Below are 13321 nucleotides of genomic sequence, written 5' to 3'. Positions count from 1 at the left end.
TCTCATAAACTGAGATGTGTTGTTGGTTACAGTACGATGAACAAAGCTTCTTTTGCTGCTCATGGTGCCCATAATTGGCTTGACCCCGGTATCGCAGCTTGCAGCTATATTTATTTATTTATTTATTTGTCTTTTTTTTTTTTTGTCAAACTTTGTTTGTCATTCACAATGCTACATCGTACCTGGTGCAAGTACAACTTCTTGTACTTTTGTCTGAATTTCAAATATTTTTTGCTTCAAATCAAAGTTTGTAATGTTGTGATTCACAGAGCTAGTTGGTTTGATTCATGCTTAGACCTCTTTTATTAAGGATTTTCTGAAAAGCCTGTGGAAAAAATGTATGTAAAAAAACAGCTGAACAAGTGTGAGGGCACTGCTGCGCTCTATTTACGTGTCGCCACACTTTCAAAACACCTGCTTATGTCCCTGCTAGAAATTATTATAAGTATGAAAGTGATTAAAAATAAGAGTACATGCGGAGGGAGACAGGGGCAGAAGGAGGGACATACTTGTATACATTGCTTGTATTGCTGCCCCCTTCGAGCTCCAAATTACTCGCCAAGTGGCATTTGAGGTCACACGACGAGTTGGAGATCTCGATTATGAGGTTAGTCAAACGGATAGGGGAGGGGCATGTCAAATCTCAACCTCCTCAAGCCATGGAGGGAGGCAGTACCTGTAGCCTTGGCCCCGGTCCCTTGTGGAGACCACCTATCACCGTCGCAGCTTGCAGACATTGCCGGGTTGCAAGCGGAATTCACTGACATGTTTTCACCCCTTCCCAATCGTACGAACCTTGTAGAGCACCATATTGAGACCACCCCATGGGTGGAGGTTCATAGCCACCCCTATCGTCTTCCTGAACACAAGAAAAAGATTGTTCAAGAAGAATTAGAGGCAATGCTTGAAATGGCCGTAATACAAGCGTCGCACAGCGATTGGGCCAGCCCAGTAGTTCTGGTACCGAAGAGTGATGGCTTGGTCTGGTTCTGTGTTGACTACAGGAAAGTGAATGCAGTGTCCAGATTTTACGCTTATCCAATGCCGCAATTGACGAGTTACTCGATCGGTTGGCAGATCAATTTAACTCCTATATCCTAAGAAAAAATTGCTTTTTCCACACATTGGATTACACCAATTCCTGACTATATCGTTCGGTTTGTTCAGAGCCCAGGCCACGTTTCAGCTCCTCATGGACAAGATCCACAGACTTCATATGGCATACAGTCAGGTCCATAAATATTGGGACATCGACACAATTCTAATCTTTTTGGCTCTATACACCACCACAATGGATTTGAAATGAAACGAACAAGATGTGCTTTAACTGAAGACTTCCAGCTTTAATTTGAGGGTATTTACATCCAAATCAGGTGAACGGTGTAGGAATTACAACAGTTTGTATATGTGCCTCCCACTTTTTAAGGGACCAAAAGTAATGGGACAGATTAACAATCATAAAACAAACTTTCACTTTTTAATACTTGGTTGCAAATCCTTTGCAGTCAATTACAGCCTGAAGTCTGGAACGCATAGACATCATCAGACGCTGGGTTTCATCCCTGGTGATGCTCTGCCAGGCCTCTACTGCAACTGTTGTTCCTGCTTGTTCTTGGGGCATTTTCCCTTCAGTTTTGTCTTCAGCAAGTGAAATGCATGTTCAATCAGATTCAGGTCAGGTGATTTACTTGGCCATTGCATAACATTCCACTTCTTTCCCTTAAACTCTTTGGTTGCTTTTGCAGTATGCTTCGGGTCATTGTCCATCTGTACTGTGAAGCGCCGTCCAATGAGTTCTGAAGCATTTGGCAGAATATGAGCAGATAATATTGCCCGAAACACTTCAGAATTCATCCTGCTGCTTATTGCACACATTATCATTCATCTGGTAAAAAAACGTATTACGTTTTTACATTAAAACCTGTTTGAGGGGGCCTGGGTAGCTCAGCGAGTAAGACACTGACTACCACCCTTGGAGTTCGCGAGTTATAGTGCGTTCAGACCAGAGGCGTCGAGAGCATCAAATGTACGGGAAGTCATTCATTTTCTATGACAACCAGCATCTCTCGGCGGTGAGAAGCGTCTCTCTGCGTGACAACCGCCAGGTCTCCTAAGCAACCAAATTGGCCTGATTGCTAGGGTAGTCACATGGGGTAACCCCCTCATGTTCGCTATGTGTTTCGCTCCCGTTGGGGTGTGTGGCGAGTTGTGTGTGGATGGTGTGAAGCTTCCACACACGCTATGTCTCCATGGTAATACGCTCAAAAAGCCATGTGATAAGATGCGTGGGTTGATGGTCTCAGACGTGGAGGCATCTGAGATTGGTTCTCTGACACCCGGATTGAGGCGAGTCACTATGACACCATGAGGACTTACTGTGCGTTCACATACAACACGAATAAATTTTCGCGAATAAAGCGATATCACGTGTTCGAGTCGCGCCATTCACACCGTTCGGCACGAATTCGCGTCTATTTGCATCTTTGCGTTGACTTTGTATGTAATCGTGCTTTGTGTTGTATGTGTTCGTACCATTATTGTGCGTTCACATACAATGAGGAAAAAAAATTTGCCTTGCATTGCTCGCGCAAGTTTGACCGCTGGATTAAATTTGTGTAAACTTGCATTTGCGCGAGTAACGCGAACCCGCGTGTATTCACACTTCGGTTCCGGAAAAGGACAGGAGGAGGTGCTTCTATGACAACGTATCTTTCCGCCATCAACTATGGCCGACTACAACGATTGCTGCTCTGTTGTGTAAGTCCCAGATACGTTGACGTTGTGTGTCATACAATTCCTGGTGCCCACACACCGCTACAACCATTTTCTCATCCATTTTTCCTGATTTCTTCTGCTACTACGTCAGTGACATCCAGACAATCTCAATCCGCATGACAAAGTGTCATGCGGATGTTTCGCGAATGACGTGAACGTAGCGATTTTGTGTGTTCGAGTCACGCCATTCGCGCCGCCAGGTGTGAATTCGTGTCTATACGTCTTTGCGTTGACTTTGTATGTAATCGTGCCACGCGAAAAGCTTGCTTCGCATTGAATGTGAACGCAGCATTAGTGCATTGGGACTTAAGGATTCCAAATTGGGGCGAAAAAAAAACAAAACCTGTTTAAGTCAAAAGATTAGAGTCTCTAGTTTCATTCATGCCATTTTAAAAATTGTATCGATTTATTACGGCAACGGAAATGGCACAGTTAAACATAATAACTATAGGCAAATTTTCCTTAATGCACCGTGAATTTAGGATATGTTATCACATTGAGAATCAATGAATGCATCCAAAAGATGGAAAATTTCAGAGGCTTTATATGCAGTTAGGATGAAAATAAGGTGCATTTGTTCTAAGACCAGTGCAGAGAGACCGCACATGTTAAGTCATCTCCTAATTATGGAACAAGCGCATCCTATTATAGCTTTTCTGTGCAGCCAAGTGAATTCATGCCTAACATCCAGTCAAAAGTTATGTTTCAGGCTACAGAAGATGTTTGGACCAATCAACATGTTTGGCAGACATGGGACAATAGTAATCAGTACGTAGATTCAGAATTTTTCATGCTAAAATTTATTTGAACATGGTTTGCAGTGATTGGATGATGCTGGCCAATACTTTGAGTCAGATTTTTGTATGCTAATTTCTGATGTAATGTCTGTAACATCTCAAAAATATTTACAACCAACATTACTGAAAACATAAAAAATCTGACTTCCTATAGCTTGGTATTATTTAAAATGTTATAAATTAGTCACACTTTTCACATATGTATACATGCATTTTTAGGAACATATTTTTTTTTTTTTTTTTTTTTTTGCATGTTTCTAAGGGGCTAGTTACAAATGAAAAAGGTGAATGGAAAATGCACACAGCAGTAATGCTCAGGTCTCATGAGGTTACTTTATTATAATTTTTTTTTTACCTTAATTTATTAGATGAAAATATATTTGACTTAGAATGGTACTCATTACATTCATATTCATCTTTATCTTGATTGTTATGTTTTACTCAGTATTTCATCTTTACTCAATATTTATGTCACGAATCCCGCCTCTGTTGTTCCTCCCACTCACCACCAGAAGGCGCCATCACCTTAGTATTGACTAACTCTCTGAACACAGTTTCTCATAATTTCCGTACCTGGCACTGACTACATGCTCACTTGTTTCCTATTTACTCAGCTAGTTACTGCTCTTTTTTTTTTTTTTTTTTTTTTAATACCTTGGTACCTGTGATCGTCTGCCGCCTGCCCTGACCTCTTGCCTGTATATTGACTACTCTGGATTGCCTTGGATATTGCTGTTCCTGGTGATTGACCCCTGCCTGTCTGTATTACTACGTTTATTGATATTAAAGCTGCACATGGATCTCAACTCCGTTGAATCATTACAATTAATTGTATTTTCGATTATATTGAATATATTATTCTGATCATATCTCATTTATTATAATTACACCATTAAAATGTATACATTCATTACATTTTATTATTTATTTAGGAAATTCTCTGGTTGTAATTACATCTTCTGGAAGCATCACGTATCAAAGGTCATGTAAAACTTTATAAGAAAATGTTCGACTATTTGTTTTTAATCAGACCTTATACTGCACTGTAAAAAGTGGTAAACTTCAATGGAACCTTTTCACACGTCCGTGTGCCGCGAAGCATTAGTTGTTAAACTCGATCGTGGTAGGTTAAACTTGAATGCCAGTGAATGGGGGACCACAGCAAATACAATTTTGGCTTTTCTGTTTGCTCCAACAGCAAAAGAAAAAAAGCAATGATAAGCTTTCACAGCTTTGCTAAAGAAGATAAAAATATACAGTGTTTGATAACAGCAGTAATAAGGAAGAAACATGACGCATTTTCTCACTCTCTCAGCAGCTGTGGTGGCTGATAATATATTTTTTTAAACGTATTCCAGGGTGATATAATACAAAGTACAATGTTATAAATTTACACTAACATTTTTTTTTTTTAAATGGAAAATATAAAAAAGATTTTACATTTTTAAAGAAGGTGGAAACCCGTCATAACAGGTCTGTGAAAAGGTCTATCATTAACTTAAAAGGCGCTGTAAGCAATTTTAGCTGTTCTACTTCCATGAGACTATGCTGTTAAATTAGTCATGCCCCCTATTGAATGTCCCCATGGTTGACAAACACAGCAGATGCAAAAATAGTGCCCTCCGTTGACAATTATGAGTCTGAATAGGTCATTAAGCATCAATGATCCACTTCAACTATAGCACTATGAGAACTTGCAAAATGATGATGACCGCGGCCCCTGGACACATTTTTACGGATCGATTATCTTTAGTCAACGGAGAGGGAATAAGCTGCTAACCCGCTTTCAGCTCGTTTGGGAACAACTGGAGTATTTGGAGAATGGTAATCGGTGAAACAACGTCTGAATTGTTGGAATTCCTGAGCATGAGGAAGGCTGAGATATGGTCAAATTAATTGACAAGCTCTTCCCGAGTTTGCTCGACATAACAGGCCATAAGCTGGAAATCGAGCGAGCTCACAGAGTTCTGGAGCGGAGGGAGACAGACCCTTTTCAATTCTGGCCAAATTTTTGAGATCATCCGATAAAGATCTTGTGTGAGGCGAGGTGTAAAGGAAAGCTTTCTTGGAAGAACCACAATATTTTCTTCCCAGTTCCCAGACTTTGCGAATTCGACGAGAGAAGCATGATCGATTCAAGGAATGCAAGAATCTTTTACATCAATGGAAGTTCGCTTTTGCTCTTATGTTTCCGGACAAATTATGAATAGATACTAAGGATGGCTGTAAAGTATTTACATGCTCACAGGAAGCGATGTCGTTCATAAAAACATTGGCGTGAGTGAGCCATTTTGTGATTTTCATGTTGCCGCCTAGTGGACCTGTACATACACTTGACTGTCTGAGTCAAGTGTATAAATGACAGACCAGTCGGGTGTATTAGAGGAGGGACTGTTAATGGAACAATACACACAATATACAGCGATTGTGTTATGGGACAGCAAATGGCATGCAGTGTTCTGCATACATTCCCTGTACAGGCCAACTGTGTCCTTGAATTGGGCAAGCCTGGGCAGACAGAAAGGAGGATGGAACTGATACAAATTTGAAGTATTTGTGTTGTGGCCCAGAGCTGTCCTTCAATGAATAATGGGCATGTTTCTCATAAAGTGTAAAGCAACTGTAATTACTGATTATGCTTATCACATATTTCACCAATAAATTGTCTTTGAAATAGACCCATCTGTGCTGAATGTACCTCCGTAAAACTCAATAAAGCTCTCATGCATCACTGGTCTTTTCTTTGTCTCTGGACATCCTACAACACTTATTTCTGTGATATCTTTCTGGGAGGAGGATCTTTTCAGTAAAAATATCGCTTACAGCACCTTTCAGACACCTTTTGCAGATACCGTAAAAACGAATGGGGAGAGCCGTAAACTGAAACCACCTGTTGCAAAATTGTCCAAGTTTTCTCATATCAAACAGCAATTTTCTGCATAGAATGGCTATAGAGAGAGAGCGAGAGAGAGAATTATAATGTATTTTTTAATAATATGAATGTTTATTTTTTTTAATAATATGAATGGGTTAGTCTGTTTAAATAGGAAATACTGATGAGAAGGACAATTTTTATGTTTTCTTCTGTTTCAGAAATAAGATGAAGTGCCAAAATGCCCAAACTATTTTGAGAGACAACATTTGAGTGTCAGAATTAAAAGAGCAACGTTATGGATACCTTCATAACTACATTCCTGCTTATCCTGAATCTGTGGAATTCCTTGTACAGAAAGTGTCCAATGTCACTGGAGAAAGTGATCTTTTTTGATCAGGGTCCAGACAGCCATTAAACATAGTGGCAAGTGATCAGTCCCATTTCCTCTGGTGGGATTTATCAATCATCTGATGACATATTCTCAGCTGAAGTGCATTTCCTGGCATCCTTATTCCCACAGCATAGTACTGCCCAAATTCGCAACCATTCGCCCATCCTTGAGCATTTCACCACCTCAAAGGCTTTTCAAAAAGAATCTTCCTGTGGAAACTTCTGTTTCACATTTTCACTTAAAGAGCTTTACTGGCACTATGGTGAAAAGTTCTGTGGTGACCAAAGTCCAGTTCTGCGTGTTTATGAGACTGTGCTCTACAAACAAGAGATTGTCTACAGCATTGTAGTACACCCTCACAACATTTAATCTTTATGACGATTATCCTTGACTTCCTAAATATTGTAATGGTGTGTGTTGGTAACTTGATGGGGCTATGTGGTGGTGTTAGGCCTACAGGTATGTGCTTGAGGTGAACAGGTTTGATTCCAGTGTGCATGTGTACCCACACACAGAAAAATACTTTGTGTGGGATCATGTGTGTGTAGCTTTCCACATGGAGCCCAGGTGGGTGTTGCATGTGGCCAAAAATAAGCTTTAAAAAATAAATTATGTGTGTGATGTGTCTCAACCATGTCAACCAAGTTTACACGAGGCCAAAAGTATACTAACTGATCTTAAGGCCAGTATCGGCTAGGCTAGGGCATAATCAAATCAAATAATAATAAAAAAAATGATAATGCTGGAAAACCAGTGATATCCAATATTGCTAATCCAACAAATATGAAAGCAATTGCTTATATACTACAGCAACCTTTGCATAATTATATAAACCAGTATATTAGCATACTAAACACTGTAAATGCAGGGTGGGGGGGGCGGGGGCACCTGAGACTCGTAGTGACGGATTAATTGACAGCTGCTGTCAGACTCTATGTTATTATTATTCCACACACGGTCGCAAGACAACATGTACATGAATCTGGCGTGGTGAGCTGGAACCTGCTTACGTCAGCAGTCACCGCTTACGTCACGAAGTACCGCAACAGCCAATAGGAAAATTCAACTGCAGTAGCCACCGTTCAACCTGAAGAGGGCAGCACTCAGACGTTTTTACACCATATATTGTAGAATTAAAACACTTTATACACAAATGTCAAAAAAATTACTTGAATGAATGACCAGTACTAATAAAGCCCCATGCTTACAGATCATTAACTAAAAAAAGTTGGTTTAGGGTTTAGTTACCCTTTAAGCTTAGAATCCAATATATGTATGATCATAACAATATAATATAACCAATACCATTCCATATTTACCAATATGCATGTTTTATATTCCCCATATGTATCTAATGCTTGTTCAGTTGTTTTTCTTCATGTTTGAGGATTGACTTTGAAATTCTAACAGCCTGCCCAGTTCTGAGATCGAATTGTCTGAATGGCCATCTAACACACAAACAAGTTTTTTATTTTTCTCCCCAAGTGTGTATGCTTGTGCAATGTGCATGCTCTTGGTTTTATCTCGATGCTTCCAGATGGATTCAGTAATGCCAACACCCATATATGGCCACATGGCTCATACAGATGATGTCATCATATTCCTGAGCGGAGAATCCCGTCTGCTTTAGACAAATGTGACAGAAAGATAGAAGGTGAGGTGGGAAGAAAGAGAAATAAAAAATAATATTTTTGTTGGAAATAGTGAAAAAGGAGGCGCTTGAGTTATGTTTTTATGATGTCTTGAGGTGACTGCATTGCAGTGGAAGAAAATTTGTATTGCACTGGGTTAAGCTGAAAAAACAAGATAGAAAGAAAGAGAAAGGGGTGGAGAAACAAGTGAAGTATTGTAACAGCTGCCCGGAACTGTGACAGTGAGGGAACTCCACATCCAAAAAGTAACACAGCTAAGAGCACTCTTCTTAACATGGGGAAGTCGGGTAAGTGCACAATTCTTATCTTCTCCTCCGTGATATTATGGAATTAATATCTTCTCCAGTCACTGCCATCCTCTGCTGCTGAAGATGTTTTAACTGCACAGGTTGAATATTTGCCAGCCTTACTGTGTGTGTGATTGTTAGTTGCTGTGTGCTAGCGGTTGTTTGCCACTCAGTCCTTTCTTTGTTTGAAAGAATAGCATTACATTGTTGGATTGACGCCTCTAGTCTCAAGTCAAACAACAAATGTTGCTAGGCAATATTCAGAGCACACATTGTTTGCAATAATTTCATAAACCTGAATGATCAAGCTCTGTAAAGCTTCACTCAAATTATACTAACTCATGCTTAAGATGAAACTTCAGTAAAATCATACGAAGCAACTTTACTTTAGCTAAGAAAGGATGCAACCTCAGAAAGATAGTCAACATAAGTAAATATAGAAGAAGCCTTTATTTTTTGGGGTCACACATTGTACATACATTTTTGCATATATACAGTGAAATGTATTTGTTTTCACATATCCCAGCTAAGCTGGGTTCAGAGTGCAGGGTCAGCCATGATACAGTGCCCCTGGAGCAGATAGGGTAAAGGGCCCAACAGTAGCATCTTGGCAGTGTTTGGGGTTGAACCCCCGACCTTCTAGTCATTAACCCAGAGCCTCAACTGCTGAGCCACCACTGCCCCAAAATATGGCTTAGTGATATTGATTAATATATGTATGTAAAGGATACCAGCATGATACCAGTGATAGTTCTCCCAAAAATGAAAATTTAGTCATCATATACTTACCTCATGTTGTTCCAAAGTTGTAGGACTTTCCCCACCCAAAAAAGGAGATGTTAGGTAGAATGTTGGCCTCAGTCACTGTTTCATTGTATGTAAAACCTTTAAATTTTGCCTGCCATCTTACTTTGTGTTTCACAGAAGTAAAAATGTCATAGGGAACAACATGAGGGTAAGTTGCAAGCAACTTTCACAGAATGCAAACAGACATATGTATATCTTTTTGCATTTCAGTGATAGTTGAACGGTGTGCACCCCCATAATAATTGTAAAGGAGAAATTATAATTAATGTGCAACAATGAACAAGGAGAAAATCTAGACATTATTTGAATTCTCTGTTTCTTTCTAAAACACTTTTCACAGTTTTTTTTACTCAAAGTAATTAGTAATGTGATTAATTTTTCTATAAAGTAATTAGATTACAGATGTAGAAATATAATTTGTGTTTTGTAGTTGATTATTTTTTGAGTAACTTACCCAGCACTGATTGCAAGACAACCACCCACAACACCCTCACATTGTGGTGGCAATCTTTGCATGGGCAAGCACTCATTTTCTTCTAGATTCAAATTAATATCTTGCTCCTATATTTAGACTATCTGGTTTAATCGTTCATCTTGTACTTGATCAAGATCATAATTTAAGTTTCTTGGCTGAACTATCCCTTAAACAGTCAAAGTCATTGCAGTCTAACTATAGTACTAGTGTAAAATAATAGACTTTTAACTTGCATTGTTAGTATGGATGTCAAGGCTGTACATATATTGCGTTTATTTTATTCTCACAAAGAATAAGATAAATTGTCATGCTTTCTAATTTCTTGCAGCCTCCAGGCTTTTTTGTGAGGAGGTGCTGAAGACTCATAATGAGTACAGGAGAAAGCATGAAGCTCCCCATTTAAAACTCAGCAATAAACTGAGTCGTGAGGCAGCACGGTGAGACCTATCCCATCAGTTTGGTCTGCTATTTGCTTCTTAAAGGGATAGTTCACTGAAAAAATAAAAGTTCTGTTGTTCCAAACCCATCTGTTCCTTTAAATCTACCTTTTTTATTTCCATTAAGTTTTTTTGTGTTCACATGCATGTGTTTTATAGATATGCCGAGAGTCTTGCTAGCACCAGGATTTTGAAACACAGTGCTGAGTCTAGCAGAGGAAATTGTGGAGAAAATTTAGCTTGGGCGTCTTATGATCAAACAGGTTTGAACCCATATCTTCTGTGGCCGCTTCATGTTTCCTGTGTGTCTTAGGTAAAGCATTATTTCTGTCTGCAAACACTTGATTACCATTGATCCTCCTTTAAGTAGCAGCTACTTTTTCTGACAAAAGAGACACGTCTTGTTTATTCAGGTTCATTGGATGGGAGGCTTGTGAGGGCTGCTGCATTTAGGGGGTTGTATGAGATGTTTACACACCAGGTTTTTATATTCAAGCCAAAATGTAAAGTACCTCCTCTCAAAGGATGTTTGCTCAGCAAAGGTGTTGAAAAGTGATCATATGTAGGGGGTAGGATCTTCTCTTCTCAACAGCTGGGACTTATTATGCATTGACTAACTCTATGTTTGACCTTAAGTTGATTACTAAGTGGAATGGAATGTCTGGCCAGTCCAGGGTAATTTGTAAACTGTCACTAAATGTATAGTGGGTCTTATAAAGTTACGCTTCATGGTAAAGTGAAGGAATCTCTGATCCTCCATTAGATTTACTTCGAAATATTAAAGGTCAACAGACAGCAAAAAACAAACAAAATATAAGGAAAGTTTAAAGATGAATCTATCAGTCTTCCACTTTATAATTACTTCACTTCTGTGGCCTAACTCCTTCACATAAGAATCTGTATATGTTTGTGTTGAAAGGTAAAGATGTGTCTGATCGCTGGTACAATGAAGTGAACCAGTACAACTTTAACCAGCCAGGATTCTCCTCTGCCACTGGTAAGAATATTTACAGCTAACTAAACATGACATAAATACATACAGAAGATAACAGTGCAATAGGAGTGGGTAATATTTTTCTCACTTATTTCTACATCATGTCTCAGATCTGAAGACTATATTTTGCTATAGACAGTGTAATATTATATTCTGGATAAGTAAGGAATCATTTAAAATATTTACATTTATTTTTCTTATCTGGAATGATTTAAGTTTTGAGATATGACTCATCCTATTAGAATGAGTCATTCTAAGCCCTCCCAGTCACAGGAAGTTCCCTATAAATCCAGTTGTGAGAAGTCTTTTCCACCATTTACAACTGTTAACTCTCATTGATTTCACATCAACTCCCCTCACAAGGCTCTCATCAACTTCAACTGCAGGAAGTATTACAATGCAGCCTCACAAGATGACAGAGCACATTTGAAAGATTTTACAGCAACTGATAAATAATAATAAAAAAATGTAAGACTCTTTATACTGCATCTAAACCTGTAATATGAGGAGGGAAAACCTCTCCAAGAAAACAGGACTTTCTCACTCCACTCAAATGTTTCCACACTGCCTGGCAGGTTATAAATATTTAACTCAGCAGGACTAACATAACACTTCCTGACAACCACACAGACATTATAATTCTTGCTAAAATGCACATGGATTTATGTTTTTTTGTCATTGTTCTAGGACATTTCACTGCAATGGTGTGGAAAAGCTCAAAGAAAATTGGTGTGGGTAAAGCTGTGGCCTCAGATGGTTCTACCTTTGTAGTGGCACGTTATTTCCCTGCTGGCAATATCACCAATCAGGGCCACTTCCAGGCTAATGTCCTTCCCTCTAAAAGCTGATCCAAATGTAGCTGGACACAATGAGAACAAGGATAGAGATGGAAATAGATAGGACTGAGAATGACTGAATTTGGAGAGCGCTTCACCTGAAGGACAAAACACTATCCAACACACTGACTGCACTGTGCAGGCTTTGGTTGGGTTAAATACATAAGGCTAACTTGAATAAAAGAAGTTTGTATTATTCAAGGCTTTTATTTGCTTGAATACAAGGAGAGCTAATGTTAAACCTAATGCTATATATTCTAAGTGTTAAGACGCAAGGTATGAACCAGGTCTAATAATACTATTTGCAAAATTGGTTAACTTTTAACTCTGTGCCAGGTTTCAATGGGAAAAAGGGATGCCATGCTAAAAGTATTACAAATAATTCTATGAATGACATGGGAACATGTCTAACCACATACCTCTACTTGATTTGTCAGTGTTTCTTTAGGGGCCACATTTCATCAGATTTATTACAAAACACTGAATTTTAGTAAATGGCCTGAAGTACAACCTGAATTTATTTAGATAATCCTGCTTGTATTTGTGTATTAATATGTTATGAATTAAAATCCCAAGTTTTATTGTCTACCACATGTCATGTTTTCATTGAAGGTGGAGTTCAATCATTAGCTTTAAGTTGAATCCACTCCCAGCTGTGTGAACCATAATTTGTTGACCATAAAGCTGTCACCCACACAAAAGTACAGGCAGAGGTTCTGTTTAAAAACACTTTATATTATACCACAGGCTGTTTAAATACTCGATTCTGATTGGCTGGAAGGTGTGCAGTAAAACCGTTTAATGCACAGGTAGTTCCAGTCAGTTTGATTACAGTTCGAAATTAATCCGCTACTATAATCATCGGTAACCATAGTAACACAGTTACACTTGCAAACAGAGTGAGAGAAACATATGAAAACGTTTATTTAGGTAGGCTAAATGGATGATTTTTGCATATCGTTTAATTTGTATGGTGAATATGGCAATTTTGAGAA

General features: G+C 38.8%; 1 protein-coding gene and 1 pseudogene across 2 annotated transcripts; both read left to right on the top strand.

The window, feature by feature from the left end:
• The first annotated feature begins 909 nt into the window (after window positions 1-909).
• On the top strand, window positions 910-7535 carry LOC127656186 (uncharacterized; annotated as a pseudogene).
• A 912-nt stretch (window positions 7536-8447) lies between these two features.
• On the top strand, window positions 8448-12896 carry LOC127656029 (Golgi-associated plant pathogenesis-related protein 1-like). Of its 2 annotated transcripts, XM_052144157.1 has the most exons (6): window positions 8474-8492; window positions 8586-8777; window positions 10388-10496; window positions 10656-10759; window positions 11416-11493; window positions 12178-12896. In XM_052144157.1, exons 2-6 carry the CDS (start codon window positions 8765-8767, stop codon window positions 12336-12338), a joined length of 465 nt encoding a protein of 154 aa, XP_052000117.1. In that variant the 5' UTR covers window positions 8474-8492; window positions 8586-8764; the 3' UTR covers window positions 12339-12896. The 2 variants fall into 2 exon arrangements, with proteins under 2 accessions (XP_052000116.1, XP_052000117.1); XM_052144156.1 differs by having other exon boundaries at window positions 8448-8777.
• Window positions 12897-13321: the final 425 nt, after the last annotated feature.

The sequence above is a fragment of the Xyrauchen texanus genome, chromosome 15, assembly GCF_025860055.1.
Source record: "Xyrauchen texanus isolate HMW12.3.18 chromosome 15, RBS_HiC_50CHRs, whole genome shotgun sequence".
In the NCBI taxonomy this organism is placed as follows: Eukaryota; Metazoa; Chordata; class Actinopteri; order Cypriniformes; family Catostomidae; genus Xyrauchen; species Xyrauchen texanus.
This window is presented reverse-complemented; position numbering and strand designations above follow the sequence as displayed.

Bases quoted from the DNA above. Each gene is read 5' to 3' on its own strand.
- LOC127656029 (XM_052144156.1), top strand. The intron at 10,760-11,415 runs GTTTGAACCCAT...TTGTGTTGAAAG, and splicing joins GGCGTCTTATGATCAAACAG to GTAAAGATGTGTCTGATCGC. The intron at 11,494-12,177 runs GTAAGAATATTT...TCATTGTTCTAG, and splicing joins AGGATTCTCCTCTGCCACTG to GACATTTCACTGCAATGGTG.